The sequence below is a fragment of the Ambystoma mexicanum genome, chromosome 2q (genome assembly GCF_040938575.1).
Source record: "Ambystoma mexicanum isolate Mex_15411 chromosome 2q, UKY_AmexF1_1, whole genome shotgun sequence".
NCBI classification, from domain to species: domain Eukaryota; kingdom Metazoa; phylum Chordata; class Amphibia; order Caudata; family Ambystomatidae; genus Ambystoma; species Ambystoma mexicanum.
The window spans coordinates 456,709,214-456,724,693 of record NC_090924.1 but is presented as its reverse complement, the minus strand read 5'-3'; the positions used below and the strand labels follow the sequence as shown (position 1 = coordinate 456,724,693).

Below are 15,480 nucleotides of genomic sequence, written 5' to 3'. Positions count from 1 at the left end.
ACAATGAACCGGAAGAATCTGTCTTTGCAATTGCAGAAAAAGAAGACGACGACCGGGATGGACCAAAGACACATAAGAAACGTTCAGGTGAGAAGTAAACGCTGCTACCGAAAACGACTTTTAACTCAGCCTTCAAGCGTGAAATGCTAAAAAAAAGTCAACATCAAACCAGTGGCATGTGGAGGTGGAAAGATAGAACTTATGGGTTTGTTCTCAGCAGAACTAAAATTCAAAGGAGGGCAAGCATTGTGAAAGGTTTATGTCTCCCATAAAGGATCCACCCCGCTTGCTCAGCTGGCTACATCAAAAAAATTAGACATTCAATCGAGCCTGAATTCAGAAGAGACCAAAGAGGCACAGCTCCGCCTCACTGATGATGCCCAACAAGGCTGAAACATGTGTATGGGGTTGCTGTTGTGTTCAGAGACGAATTGCCATAACATTTTGGTGCTGGACTCCCCATGTGGGTGGGACAAAGACTGATATGCAAATGGTATTTCCCATCTGTGAAAGGTACAGTGAGCTAAAGTGTGGCTGCAGACTCTAGAGTGGGTACCTTCTCAAAGACCGGGCCATTCTTGCTGTGTTCGTTCTCATAGAGGAGCGCTGATGACTAATTTTTGACATTTATTTATTTATTGTTCGCTTGTTAGGCGCTTATACATCAAGTACATACTGTTTCAAGTCGCCCATAGAGCAAGGGAGGGAACAAGGGATAGATACATATTGAATACACAACAGAGGAGGGGAAAGGAGAAGGACGAAACGTCTATGCCGTGTGAGTAATTCAGAACATGTAAGTGCAGCAAGGAAAGGGCAGAATGGGGAAGGTGCTGGAGTGTTCGTGCTCGTGAGTGAGCAACAGATGAAGTGCATGGAGAGGTAAGTGCTACACGGCCAGGAACCGTGTTGGGTGTAAGTGCGAGCCTCCAGGCGGAGAGAGTACAAGGGAAGTGCTGAGAGAAGACAGAAACTGGGGCGATTGGGTTTGGGAGGTGCGGGTCCCTGAGGATGGATAAGGGCCCAGGATGCCAATCACAGCAACTGTGAGTTTAGCAGAGGAGTGGAGATGGAAAGGAGGAGGTAAAGAGGAAGGTCTTGAGGAGCTTCAGGAATTTAAGGATGTCCTGCTCAAGGCATAGGGGGAGGCTGTTCCATAGTAGGGATCCAGCTGAGGAAAGCAATCGACCTCCTGACCTCTGTTTAGCAAAGCGCTTTACACACAGAGAGTTGTGCCAGAGGAACGTAAAGGTCTGGAGGGGGAGTATTTAGTGAGATAAAGTTGAAGATAGTAAGAACACTGGGTCCAGACAGCCTTGTGGATGATGCAGAGGGTCTGTAAATTCCCATTTTTTGTATTTATTGGATACTTGTAAGACACCTATATATCAAATGGTGTTTCACGGCGACACCTATTATGGTTTACCTGAACTTATTTATAAAGTAATGATAAGTGAACCTGAGGTAGGCCAGAGGGCGCGGGGGGGGGGTACATGCTTAAATCAAGAAACGCACCACAAAAATGTTAAACTGCCCTTGTGTCCTTTCAAGGGACCAGCATCATAACGCTCTTGTCTTAGAAGCAAGACAACTGGTCCCACGCTTAGAGGCTGGACTCCAGCATGAAGCGGATATATATAGAAGGCCACATTATTTTTATCTTGGTGGCAGGCGAAAGCAGGTGCAGTCTTCTAATGGGGGATCAAGCCCCAGAAACCCCATTAATTTGACCCTATGTCATTAATAATAACAGGTTGCTTGTGGCCTATTGCAAAGCCAAACCTATCAGCTTTGCCTTTGTTTGCCTACTAATGTAATTATTTGTGTTTGTGTGTATGTTATGAGTGGACTGGCACTGAGGGTTGAGGGACAGCATAGCCGTGGGGCCTGCCCACCTACCTCCACATATAAGGTTTCTCATCATATCTGTGAATAGGTCATCCAATCCTGTTTATTCCTTCCATTCTGGTCCATGAAGTAGCGTCTTGGGGCCTTAGTGGTAAACAGTGGGACTGTTTGGGAGACATTTGTATGTAAGGCACATGACATAAAAAACACCATTAATGAAGAGAAAATCAAAATGTCAAGCACTATAATACGCAGAATTGCGCAAACTAGCGTTTAATAATAAAAAATATCCGGTTTTGATGCCAAATAGGCACGCTTGACTTGTCATCCCTCTAAAACTTGTGAGGCAGTGGCATTAAAGGGTATAACATTGTTAGAGATTGGTTTGCTTGGAGTGTTCCAAGGACGCAGCACCCGCGTACGGGCTCCCCTATGCTGAATTGTGCAATACGGTCCATCGAATGAAGGAAGTGCTGGAAGGGTACTAATTATTTACGCTGCTTAACTCAGCGGTAGCCAGCCCTTTTTATGCTGAGCCCCCCTCATGGGATGGCATTACTGCTTATGTTCCCTATAAAATAAGTCACCGTATTCCCTTTTTGCAGAAGGGGGCGGGCGTGGGTGGTAGTTTGCAGACCACTGGTGGCTTGACCTGATGTGTCTTCTAGCAGAAGGGAGTCAAAGCTGATTTGTGAGTCTTTTGCGGGCGATGAAGAGTAACACTGTTATGAAGTAATTAAATGCGCTAGGTGGGTGGCCCCCATTATGGTCCCTCTTTCATTTGTTGTGCTGCGGTGTCATAGGTCAAACAGTTAAGTGAGTGGGTTTTTAAGGGGCCTGCGTGCCCCGCACCTTGCTTACCGCGAGCTAGCCTCTTCACAGTGCGCTCGTAATCCCGGCAGCGCCTGAGTGCGCGCTCCGCCTGCAGCGCCTCCAGCTGAGCGGTCAGAAGCCCGATGTCCCAGAGGCAGAGCTGGTCCTCCTCCAGCAGCGCGCCGAGCAGCTCGCTCGATGCGAGTTCCTGGCGCCGGCTCAGCGGCCCCGCCCAATAGCCGCGCAGCTTGTTCCACTGCTCGTCTGTCAGGAGGACGCTCAGGGCAGCCGCCAGCTCCCCGAACTCGGCTCTGAGGCTCGGGCACTGCGGGCACATGGTGAGACCGTGCGCTCGCTCAGTCGTCTCTGTGGGGGAACACTGGCCACGAAGCACCGGTAGGCAGAGTCGAATCAAAAGTGAAAGTAGAGGGTTTGCGTGGGCAGGCAGGAGGGGCATGTGATGATATGGGTGGCCACTGGATACTAGAAAACTAGCGGTCATCTATGCCCCGGGCCCCGTGCGGCACAAACGATAGAGGGCCTGGGGAGTTAGGCACAGGGTGGGGGGAATCCAAACTGCGCGAAGGGTAAAGGGAGGGGCAGCCAAGTGGCGCCCCACCCGCAGCTTAGTCTAGGCAACCAAAACTTTTAGGGGAAAGGTGTGAGAAATAGCAGCATGGGGGCAGGAGGAAGTCCTGCCCCCAGCTAGCAACAATAGGCCAATGGGGTATAAATACCCCTGAGAAAGAAGGCATTTGTAACCCGGTCAGGCAGGTGGATCGAAGATTTCAAAGAGGGCCTACATTTTAAAAAGACAATAACTTCCTGGTGGGGCCTTCCCGGGATGCACTGGGAGGACATCCACGACCGGTTGTCAGATTTGATCGGTTTCAGGGATCCACCCGAGTACCTGGTAATCCACCTGGGCGGAAATGACCTAGTCAAGACAAATAAAGGGGAACTGCTACGCAACATGTGCGAGTCCTTAAGGGCGATGGCGCATTGCTGGTGGAAAACCGAAATGTTCATGTCGGAGATAATCACACGCAGAGTCTGGTACGGCGCGCACAGGAGGCATGCAATCGAAGTTGCAAGGAAAAAACTCAACAAGGCAGTAGAAAAATACTGCAAAAGCATGGGGCTCCAGTTTATAAAGCATGGTTTGTCACAGAACAATACAGACTTGTTCCACCAGGATGGGATACACTTATCCAACAAAGGGATGGGAATTTTTACGGATAACATTTTTAGAGCTTTAACGGAGCGAGGTTGTAAGTAGGGTCGCCTTTTGGGGGGGGACCTGAGCGGCCGAGGCTTCCCCCACTCAGGTGTGGCGGCACGTGCCCAGGATCGGATGCCCCGGGTAAATAAGGCCAGCCATGAAGTGGGAGGGGCATCTACACATCCTGGACACGAAGTGCCCAAAAGCGAGTGGTGTTCATTTATTACCTATTGTTAGGAAAGATTTCGTAATTGTGGGTAATTTTCCTTCCATGTGGCAACCCCTAAACGTTTTGCTGTTGTTTTCACCATGATCTAGACTTTGCCAGAGAAGTGCAGCCTTCTGCCGCACTCGTCTGGGCTTTCGCTCCATTCTTACGGGGAAACTGACATGCCCTTAAGACAGTCAGTACCGGGAAACGCTGTTTTCCGTAGTTTCTTTATCATGTTGCGGCTTTCGTGCAACATGACACAAGAGGGCACTGTAAGCTAAGTTACTGCTCTCTTGGGTCTCTAGCCTTGTACAGGCCCTAGATACTCTTTTTGGATTGTAACTGATCGGTGCAAGTGAATCACGGACGGGAATGGTGGCAGCAATCGTTTCTTGTGTTTTGAGCTCCTTTTGGCGTTTTAAGCGCGTTTCTCGCGTTTAGCCCAAAATGGTGGCCTGGCTCCTAAAATGGCCAGACCACGAGGCTCCTTTGTCCTGTCCGCTGACCGTCTTGCTCCCTTCACCTTCCCCAGGTCGAGCCGACCCGGGGCCTTCCTTATTTGGGCATGTACTTTCCCGCGAAACACAGATGCTTTCGCGGGCTTCTACAGGCCTTGTGTGTGCCTCCAGGATGTGGGCTGGGATGTCTGGTCCCAATACACATCCTGGGTGCCAGAGAGTCTAGGGTGGTGTGAATGCCTGGGACCACCGTGGTCCGTGATAGGTCCACGTATGGTGTGAGTGTTGATGAGCGGATCTCCCATTGGGTCCCCTCCGTTTTGGCGCAAAGGGAACCGTGGATAAGAGGGGGCTGGAAACGCCACTACCATGTCGATCTCCTGAGTTCTCACGAACGAAGGAATACAGGAGCCAAGTATCCTGCAACCAAGAGGCTGAACCGAGGAATCGCTGGTGACCCGCTGAAGGACTGCTCCTCTGCACTGCTGTCGCCTTGTGAAACCCTTTTTACCTCTGATCGAACCAGAAGGCCTGTACTGGTACTTCGACCCTTGGAATAGCAGGGACAGCTATTCTCGGCATCTTCATCATCTCCTGCTCGTAAGCCTTCGGAAGTGTCTCTGGGCCATCCAGCAGACTGACCAGCCTACACAGGAGTCTTGCTCTGTAACCGCCGCCAGGTTGTGTAGTATTTCGAGTCTTTGTCACTCTCACACGATTCGTACACTTGGCGTTCCCAGGTCTGAAGTGAGTAGTGTACATTTGGCTCAGATACACACGGCCGCTCCGTTGCCCTGCTGTGGTAACAAACTGTGCGGGTTCACTTCGTTTGGGACCTCCTTAACTCAACTCTGCTGCTGCAGAATCTACACGATGACGAGACGTCCCCTGCTCTCCTGAACATGCCAGCACTGAAACTGACACGGAGAAGCTTGGGTCTGCTTGCATCAGGGACCGGTGTGTAGCATAGCTAGGAACTGGTCGCCCTCCTGCAGGAGCCCGTAGCTTTTCCCTGCTGTGTCAAAACAGCACGCCTTTCCGTACTCGCGCTCTGCTTCTGCCCACAGTGGAGGCTGCGCTTGAGTCGCGGAACTCTGTTCTTCTTCATTTGTGCACTAAACTGAACTGCCTGATTCCCTCGAAGAGACTTCCCTTTTTGCCCGTTGGCACCAGCGTGTACAGGTACTTTTGAGCACAAGGCTCCACTCTTCGTAGGGCTCAGACTTCCTTTTAGTTAGGTGCCTCTGAAGGCGGACTGGGTCTAAGCATTATTTCGCACTACCTGTTTTCCTTCCCTTTTAGGTGGACTACACATTTCGTGGATCTAACGCTATAGACTTGTTTGTATTTGTATATATATTGTATTGGTATGGTATGTGTTGGTTTACTAGAGTTGTATTGTGATTTCTCACTACGGTCATTGTTTTAAAGGCCTTGGAATAAATGTGTATATATTTTTAATATAGCACCTGTTTGGAGTAGTTTGTAAGTGTCCTTGCTTTGTGTGCTCATTGCGGGCTTTCAGTCACCCTCACCCCTCTTGAGACCTAGTCTTGACCGCCGCGATCGCTACCCTGATTGGTCTGGCTTGTCCAGAGGTTACCCTGTTCCAAGTAATTAGGTTGGCCTTCTGAACTTCTGCGCCACCAGGACAGAGTTCAGAAATCCGTCTTAACAAATTGGTGTACAGCGGTGGGATACGACTGAAGGTATCCAGTGTTGCGCACGAACTAAGGCATTTCAAGTTATTCCTACCAGGACACATAGTGAATTGTTATAGTATAACTTTAAAAAGGCCATAGTCCTATCTCACAGTATGGATACAAATACCTTGTTAACTCGAAATGCTTCCAAATCAGAAACATTGAAAAAGATGTGTGCGGAGAGAGGTGTTTCCTCTCAAGGCACGAAATTGGATATGATCCAAAGAATTGTGGCGTGGCAAGAAGCGCAGCTTGACGCTATAACTTCTGAGGACAGTGCGAAGGAGGTGGGGCTGCTCTCACTGGTAGAACCGACGGTTCTGCTGCTGCACTGATCCACCGCGACCACGAGGACAGGGAGGATGAGATGTCTAATGTTTCCTTTGCCAGTGCTGATGGGGAGGCTATGCTTGAATTCAAGAAGCAAGAGCTGCGGTTTAGGCAGAAGGAGCTTGAATTCAGCATAGCCAAACTAAAAATCGAACAGGCAGAAAAACAGAAAGACAGGGATCACCAGTTGGAACTGGCCAAGCTTCAGGTTGCAAATGGGTCCAAGGGTCCTGGACATGGGTCTGGGGCCTCCTCTCATCCACGGTTTCCGAAAGATCTGCTCAGTGTGTATGAGGAAAGGAATGACATTATGGACTGGCTGAATGCGTTTGAGTATGCATGCAAAGTTCAACAAGTTGACAATGCTGATAAGATTGCCTGGTTACTCAGCAGACTGCCCCATTCTGGCTGTAGTGCTATTATGGAAATGTCGAAGGCTGAGCGAGCTGATTTCGCAATGTTAAAGCAAACTCTCATTTTAAAGTTTGGAAAGACTCTGGCCCAATATTTAAAACGATTCCGAGAGTACAAGAAAAAATAAGGTGGTAATTGGGTATCTTATGTAACTGAATCCTTAAAAAACTTAACTGGCTGGGTCGAAGGTTATAAGGTTTCTACCTTTGAAGGCATGATAAATCTTGTCATGCTGGAACACATTTTTGCAACGTCTTCCCCGGAGCTTAAGCAGCATTTGGCCGATTCAAAGGAGATAGATCCTAAGAAGCTGGCCATTGCAGCAGACTTATGGGTGTCACATCGAGTGCCCCATAAGGACAAAACTCATCCTGGTAAGCAGGAGCAAGGGAAAAAGTCCAAAGATAAGGAGGGTGGAGAATCTGATAAATCTTCTTCTCAAAAGGGCCACAAAAAGAAAAATAAGGGTAAGACACAAGAGAACTCACAGGGTAGTGGAGGTCAGCCTCCGAAACAGAACTCTGGTTACAATAAGCCTCCCTATGTAAACGGACCCAATGGATCTTGTTTTGCTTGTGGAGCAACTGACCACGTGAAGGGGGATCCCCGGTGTAAGGTTAGACCTTTGGGGGTCCACTCCGCTAATCTGGCCTTCTCCTCCTACGAGGAAGAAGAGATTACAGGAGCATCCTTCTCCTCAAACTCATTTCCCAGCGGGATAGAAGCTGAGGTAGTTTTAGTTTCCCTGGGTTCCTGGGAGCTTAAAGTCGCAGAGGCTTATGCTAGGATTCCAGATAATACCAAGCACTACTTTAAAGACAGTGTGCTGATCAATGGAGTAGATACTCCCGCTCTTAGGGATAGTGGGTGCAGTCGAACTGTAGTGGATTCTACCTTGGTAGACTCAGAGGAAGTTGCCAGAGCTACTCTGATGCCCACTAAGTTGGCTGACGGCCCACTCCGTATGTTCCCAGTAATACCTGTAAATCTTACTTTAAATGGTACAGGATTCCAGTGAGCATTCAGAGAAACGTCCCAGGAAAGGTCTTGTTAGGTAATGATCTCAGAGCTTTAGGGCTCGTAAGAGACACTGCCGAAAGACCCTACACACGATCTCAAGCACGGGCAGCATTGGCCAAGACCAATACGCCGCCCCAGCCGAAGGGGAAACCCAAGGCGAAAGGAGTAAACAAGTCAAGTCGAGGGAAAGAGAATATTCCCCCGAGCTCGCCTACCACTGCGGTGGAGGAAGTTGGTCAATCGCCCGTGCCTGACGAGGAGGTGGCGATGCCTGAAGTATTTGACCCCAACGACCATCCTGAACTAAAAGACTTGTTAGTAGAAGGCGGTCCTGATGGGGACGAATTCAGTAAAGGCCAACGTGAGTGCCCATCTCTGGAAGGCCTGAGGAGACAGGCCTGCTCCCAGCTTGAGGGTGAACCTCCTTGGATGCATCGGATTTATTGGGAAGGTGGACTGCTGTATAGTGAGCCCACAGAGTCTACAGAAGGAGACCATAGGAGGTTGGTGGTTCCCCTTTCTGTTAGGCACTTCCTCCTGCAGTTGGCACATGAAGTGCCCCTTGCTGGTCACCTTGGTATTAAGAGGACCAAGCAAAGGTTATCCATGCACTTCTACTGGCCCAAGATGGGGGTGCAAGTAGAAAGTCACTGCAGGAGTTGTGCCTCCTGCCAGTTATCTGGTAAGGTTGGCTCGACAATCCAAGCTCCATTGGTACCACTCCCAGTTGTGGGAATACAATTCGAAAGGGTAGGGATCGACATTGTTGGTCCCCTTGACCAGCAAACATCCTCGGGCAATAGGTTTATCCTGGTGCTGGTCGACCATGCAACCAGATATCCTGAGGCCATCCCATTGAAAACTGTAACTGCCAAGTCAGTTGCAAAAGCATTACTTGGCATATTTAGTAGGGTTGGCTTCCCTAAAGAAGTTGTGTCGGATCGTGGCAGCAAGTTTATGTCGAAGTACATGCAGGCTATGTGGAAAGAATGTGGGGTCACCTACAAGTTCTCTTCTGCATACCACCCCCAGACCAATGGTCTGGTGGAACGTTTCAACAGGACGTTAAAGAGCATGATTGGGGCTCTGGAGGAACCTCAGAGAAGAAAATGGGATCTTCTTTTACCATGCTTACTGTTTGCCTACCGAGAGGTACCACAGGAGGGTGTTGGCTTCAGCCCCTTCGAACTTCTGTTCGGTCATCCTGTACGGGGACCCTTAGCCATAGTCAAAGAGGGATGGGAGATGCCCTGTTACTAACAACGTAGTAGATTATGTGCTAGGGCTCAGAAAACGGATGGTACTTCTGATGGGCTTGGCTAGTGATCTCAGAGCTTTAGGGCTCGTAAGAGACACTGCCGAAAGACCCTACACACGATCTCAAGCACGGGCAGCATTGGCCAAGACCAATACGCCGCCCCAGCCAAAGGGGAAACCCAAGGCGAAAGGAGTAAACAAGTCAAGTCGAGGGAAAGAGAATATTCCCCCGAGCTCGCCTACCACTGCGGTGGAGGAAGTTGGTCAATCGCCGTGCCTGACGAGGAGGTGGCGATGCCTGAAGTATTTGACCCCAACGACCATCCTGAACTAAAAGACTTGTTAGGCAGGACACGCGCTGGTGAAACATTGGTACGACCAGAAAGCTTCCCTCATCAACTTTACACCTGGTCAGCAAGTCCTGATCATGAATCCCTAAAGGCCTCGAGCTTTACAGGACAAATGGTCGGGCCCTTACACAGTGGTGGAGCCCCTGGGTGAGGTTAACTATTTAGTGGACCTTGGAAGGCCTGGACAGGCTCCCAAAGTGTTTCACGTAAATAGGCTGAAGGCTTTCGTCCCAAGAGTCGAAATCGCAGCACTGCTACTGGCTTCAGACGTTGAGGAAGAGGAGTCTGAACCTCTCCCCGACCTGTTCCAAAGCGGTCCTTCAGATAGCTCCTTTAAGGGTGTCCGAGTGGCCCCCACCTGACTTCTGATCAGCAGGCTGAGGTGAAAAGTTTGCTTAGGCAGTTTTCCCCCCTGTTTTCACAGTCGCCTGGTTTGACACCATGGTGCAAACATAACATAGACACAGGAGACAGTGTACCTACCAAGAGTAGGGGATACAGGATGTCAGACAAAGTACGGTCTTATATCAAGACCGAGGTCAACAAGATGTTAGACCTTGAGGGGGTTTAAACCCCCTAGTAGTCCTTGGTCCAGCCCTGTGGTTTTGGTTCCAAAGGCAGGCACTTCTTAATTGAGGTTCTGCGTGGATTACAGGGCTCTGAATGCTGTCACCAAGACAGATGCACACCCCTTCCCTAGAACAGATGGTGGATACTTTGGGTGCCTCCAAGTACCTCAGCACGTTTGACCTCACTGCTGCCTATTGGCAAATAGCTTTAGCAGAACATGCCAAGGAGAAGACAGCGTTTTCTACTCCAGACGGCCTTTACCAATTCAGGGTAATGCCGTTCGGGTTAAAAAATGCACCTGCCACTTTCCAGAGGCTTGTGAATCATATGTTGAATGGGTTGGACGAATTCTGTCTTGCATATCTGGACGATATAGCAGTTTTCAGTGCCACCTGGGAAGACCATGTGAAACACCTCAGGATTGTGCTCCAGGCTCTTCAGAAAGCACACTTGACCATAAAGGCTAGTAAATGCCAGATTGGACAAGGCTCAGTGGTTTACCTTGGACATGAAGTAGGTGGAGGGAGGATACAGCCTCTACCCAGTAAAGTACAAGCAGTACAAGACTGGCCTACCCCCACTACACAGACCCAAGTGAGAGCCTTCTTAGGACTCACGGGGTATTACCGCAATTTCGTGGCAGACTATGGCACCATAGCTGCCCCTCTGACTGCCCTCACAACTCTGAAGAAACCCAAGAAGGTAACTTGGACCGACGAGTGTGAGAAGGCCTTCAATGGCTTAAAAGACTCCTTGTGCCAGGCCCCTGTCCTCAGGGCCCCTGATTATCAAAGACCTTTTATTGTGCAGACGGACGCCTCTGACACTGGGATAGGAGCTGTACTATCGCAAGTAGATGAGAAGGGTAAGGAACACCCTATTGGTTTTATTAGTCGCCAGTTTAAGGACAGAGAGCTCAGATGGTCCACGGTAGAGAAAGAATGTTTCTCTGTTGTGTGGGCCCTACGGAAGCTGAGGCCCTACCTCTATGGGACCCACTTCACTGTGCAAACTGACCATAAGCCCTTAAAGTGGCTAATGAACATGAAGGGGGAGAATCCAAAGTTGTTTAGGTGGTCCATAAGTCTTCAAGGCTTCGACTTCACTATTGAGCATAGGCCAGGTGTCTAACATAGCAATGCTGATGGGTTGTCCAGAATGTTTAACCGACCTGAACAAGAGACTCATCCAAGGGTGGATTAGTCCCCCTGTCCATAGTCTGGGAAGGGCGAGTGTTAGGAAAGATTTCGTAATTGTGGGTAATTTTCCTTCCATGTGGCAACCCCTAAACTTTTTGCTATTGTTTTCACCATGATCTAGACTTTCCAGAGAAGTGCAGCCTTCTGCCGCACTCCTCTGGGCTTTCGCTCCATTCTTACGGGGAAACTGACATGCCCTTAAGACAGTCAGTACCGGGAAACGCTGTTTTCCGTAGTTTCTTTATCATGTTGCGGCTTTCGTGCAACATGACACAAGAGGGCAATGTAAGCTAAGTTACTGCTCTCTTGGGTCTCTAGCTTTCTACAGGCCTAGATACTCTTTTTGGATTGTAACTGATCGGTGCAAGTGAATCACGGACGGGAATGGTGGCAGCGATCGTTTCTTGTGTTTTGAGCTCCTTTTGGCGTTTTAAGCGCGTTTCTCGCGCTTAGCCCAAAATGGTGGCCTGGCTCCCAAAATGGCCAGACCACGAGGCTCCTTTGTCCTGTCCGCTGACCGTCTTGCTCCCTTCACCTTCCCCAGGTCGAGCCGACCCGGGGCCTTCCTTATTTGGGCATGTACTTTCCCGCGAAACACGGATGCTTTCGCGGGCTTCTACAGGCCTTGTGTGTGCCTCCAGGATGTGGGCTGGGATGTCTGGTCCCAATACACATCCTGGGTGCCAGAGAGTCTAGGGTGGTGTGAATGCCTGGGACCACCGTGGTCCGTGATAGGTCCACGTATGGTGTGAGTGTTGATGAGCGGATCTCCCATTGGGTCCCCTCCGTTTTGGCGCGAAGGGAACCGTGGATAAGAGGGGGCTGGAAACGCCACTACCATGTCGATCTCCTGAGTTCTCACGAACGAAGGAATACAGGAGCCAAGTATCCTGCAACCAAGAGGCTGAATCGAGGAATCTCTGGTGACCCGCTGAAGGACTGCTCCTCTGGACTGCTGTCGCCTTGTGAAACCCTTTTTACCTCCGATCGAACCATCGAACCAGAAGGCCTGTACTGGTACTTCGACCCTTGGAATAGCGGGGACAGCTATTCTCGGCATCTTCACCATCTCCTGCTCGTAAGCCTTCGGAAGTGTCTCTGGGCCATCCAGCAGACTGACCAGCCTACACAGGAGTCTTGCTCTGTAACCGCCGCCAGGTTGTGTAGTATTTCGAGTCCTTGTCACTCTCACACGATTCGTACACTTGGCGTTCCCAGGTCTGAAGTGAGTAGTGTACATTTGGCTTAGATACACACGGCCGCTCCTTTGCCCTGCTGTGCTAACAAACTGTGCGGGTTCACTTCGTTTGGGACATCTTTAACTCAACTCTGCTGCTGCAGAATCTACACGACGACGAGACGTCCCCTGCTCTCCTGAACCTGCCAGCACTGAAACTGACGCGGAGAAGCCTGGGTCTGCTTGCATCGGGGACCGGTGAGTAGCATAGCTAGGAACTGGTCGCCCTCCTGCAGGAGCCCATAGCTTTTCCCCGCTGTGTCAAAACAGCACGCCTTTCCGTACTCGCGCTCTGCTTCTGCCCACAGCGGAGGCTGCGCTTGAGTCGCGGAACTCTGTTCTTCTTCATTTGTGCACTAAACTGAACTGCCTGATTCCCTCAAAGAGGCTTCCCTTTTTGCCCGTTGGCACCAGCGTGTGCAGGTACTTTTGAGCACAAGGCTCCACTCTTCGTAGGGCTCGGACTTCCTTTTAGTTAGGTGCCTCTGAAGGCGGACTGGGTCTAAGCATTATTTCGCACTGCCTGTTTTCCTCCCCTTTTAGGTGGACTACACATTTCGTGGATCTAACGCTATAGACTTGTTTGTATTTGTATATATTGTATTGGTATGGTATGTGTTGGTTTACTAGAGTTGTATTGTGATTTCTCACTACGGTCATTGTTTTAAAGGCCTTGGAATAAATGTGTATATATTTTTAATATAGCACCTGTTTGGAGTAGTTTGTAAGTGTCCTTGCTTTGAGTGCTCATTGCGGGCTTTTAGTCACCCTCACCCCTCTTGAGACCTAGTCTTGACTGCCGTGATCGCTACCCTGATTGGTCTGGCTTGTCCAGAGGTTACCCTGTTCCAAGTAATTAGGTTGGCTTTCTGAACTTCTGCGCCACCAGGACAGAGTTCAGAAATCTGTCTTAACACCTATCATGTTATTATTGTTTCTATTGTTTTGTAGAAAATAAAATAAGCCTACGGCCATAATTTTTCCACCAACTAAAATCTCTGTGTTTATTACTGCAGTATCTGGGGATCAGGGTCAGGGAATCTGAGTGAAGGGAAACCCACACTACTCAGCCTATGCCCCAGGCCCCGTGCGGCACAAAGTGCGGCACGATAGAGGGCCTGGGGAGTTAGGCGCAGGGTGGGGGGAATCCAAATGGCGCGAAGGGTAAAGGGAGGGGCAGCCAAGCGGCGCCCCCACCCGCAGCATAGCCTAGGCAACCAAAACTTTTAGGGGAAAGGTGTGAGAAATAGCAGCATGGGGGCAGGAGGAAGTCCTGCCCCCAGCTAGCAACAATAGGCCAATGGGGTATAAATACCCCTGAGAAAGAAGGCAAGCTACAGCCAGGTAAGGAGCTCACCTACTACGGGTAGGCTCCCAGGGCCTGGATCAGGGGGAGATAGGAACGTTTTTCCACCCAACCCACCCAGCAAAAGGGCAAGGAGAAAAGAACATGGAACAGGAACACCGAGTACTTCCTTCGGTACACGGTCACAGAATGTCATAGGCGGCGGCACGTGCCCAGGATCGGATGCCCCGGGTAAATAAGACCAGCCATGAAGTGGGAGGGGCATCTACACATCCTGGACACGAAGTGCCCAAAAGCGAGTGGTGTTCATTTATTACTTATCATGTTATTATTGGTTCTATTGTTTTGTAGAAAATAAAATAAGCCTACGGCCATAATTTTTCCACCAACTAAAATCTCTGTCTGTTTATTACTGCAGTATCTGGGGATCAGGGTCAGGGAATCTGAGTGAAGGGAAACCCACATCACTCAGCCTATGCAGTGCATCCAGATCCCGGCCTGCAGGGCTTTTCACTTCTTTCAGTTAAAATGTGACCCGTCTTCCCTTGGTGGTAACTCTGGAACACTTAAATGTTTTTTAAACTCCGTATCGTCATTTGGGATTTCAACTCCCCCACTGGGTGCCTTTTCCAGGAGTTTGCCACATAATGAAGCAATAATAATATTCAAGGTGAGACAACCTCAATGATAAAACCAGGGAGACCACACATTGCAATTTACTTTAGGAAGCATATGATCTATTATAATCTACCCACCACACATCTGCCTCCAGAATATAAAATATGGATTTTGTGATCAGAGAAGTGCCGGAGAAAACTGTACCAACGGACAGAAATGGATTGGTGACAAATGTATTAGCCAGTTTGCTCTTTTGTATTTGAAAACCGGGTTGTTACCATATGTAGTAATGGCTGGACTCATATGCACGCAACTTACCTTAGTGCTTTTCGTGACGGTGGTTGTGAGCTGCCAAAACCCTTTCCCTCCCCAGAGAAAGGTTAGACCACACGTTTGTCAAGTGTTGGCAATAAAAGGTCGTAGGATTTTATTGTTACGGATATGGTTATGGAAACAATAACAATAATCGCATATCCTAATAATATCATACCATTGGCACCGGGTCCTGAGGTTACCCCTTCTAGCCCGTGCTGCCTTCTTGTCCCATGACTTGTGGTCACTGTACAGTGTCCTGTTCTCCTCTTCTGTTGTTCCTTTCCCTTCTTTTCTAGGGTGGGAGGGCTTTGTGGAAAAGAAAAAAGAGAGGAAGACACTGAGTGCACAGCGAACCTCCTGACTGTTTGGCTCCCCGTTCCGGGTCCACAAACAGTTTGTATTTTTGTGAGCTGCAGCAGCTCCTTATATAAGACCCAGGGGTAGCCCTGGGTCTTTGATGTGTAGCTGTGGGGGTTGAGGCCCACCCCCCAGGCCAGCAGTAACCGACTGTCTGCACCCCGGGCGGGGTGGGGGGGGCAGGTCTTTGTAGTTCTCTCTGCCTGACTGACTGGTTTCCTCTGGGTACTTAGCACCCAGTTGCCTTGGAAG

The 15,480-nt window shown here is 49.6% G+C and overlaps 1 protein-coding gene across 3 annotated transcripts in view; it reads right to left on the bottom strand.

The window, feature by feature from the left end:
- The window catches only part of LOC138569514 (uncharacterized), a 653,579-nt gene extending 650,432 nt beyond the window's left edge, over nucleotides 1–3,147 (bottom strand). For all 3 annotated transcript variants that reach the window (XM_069647555.1, XM_069647556.1, XM_069647557.1), the window contains exon 1: nucleotides 2,710–3,147. In XM_069647555.1, coding sequence (XP_069503656.1) covers nucleotides 2,710–3,118 — 409 coding nt within the window. In that variant the 5' untranslated portion in view covers nucleotides 3,119–3,147. The remainder of the gene's footprint in view (nucleotides 1–2,709) is intronic.
- Nucleotides 3,148–15,480: the final 12,333 nt, after the last annotated feature.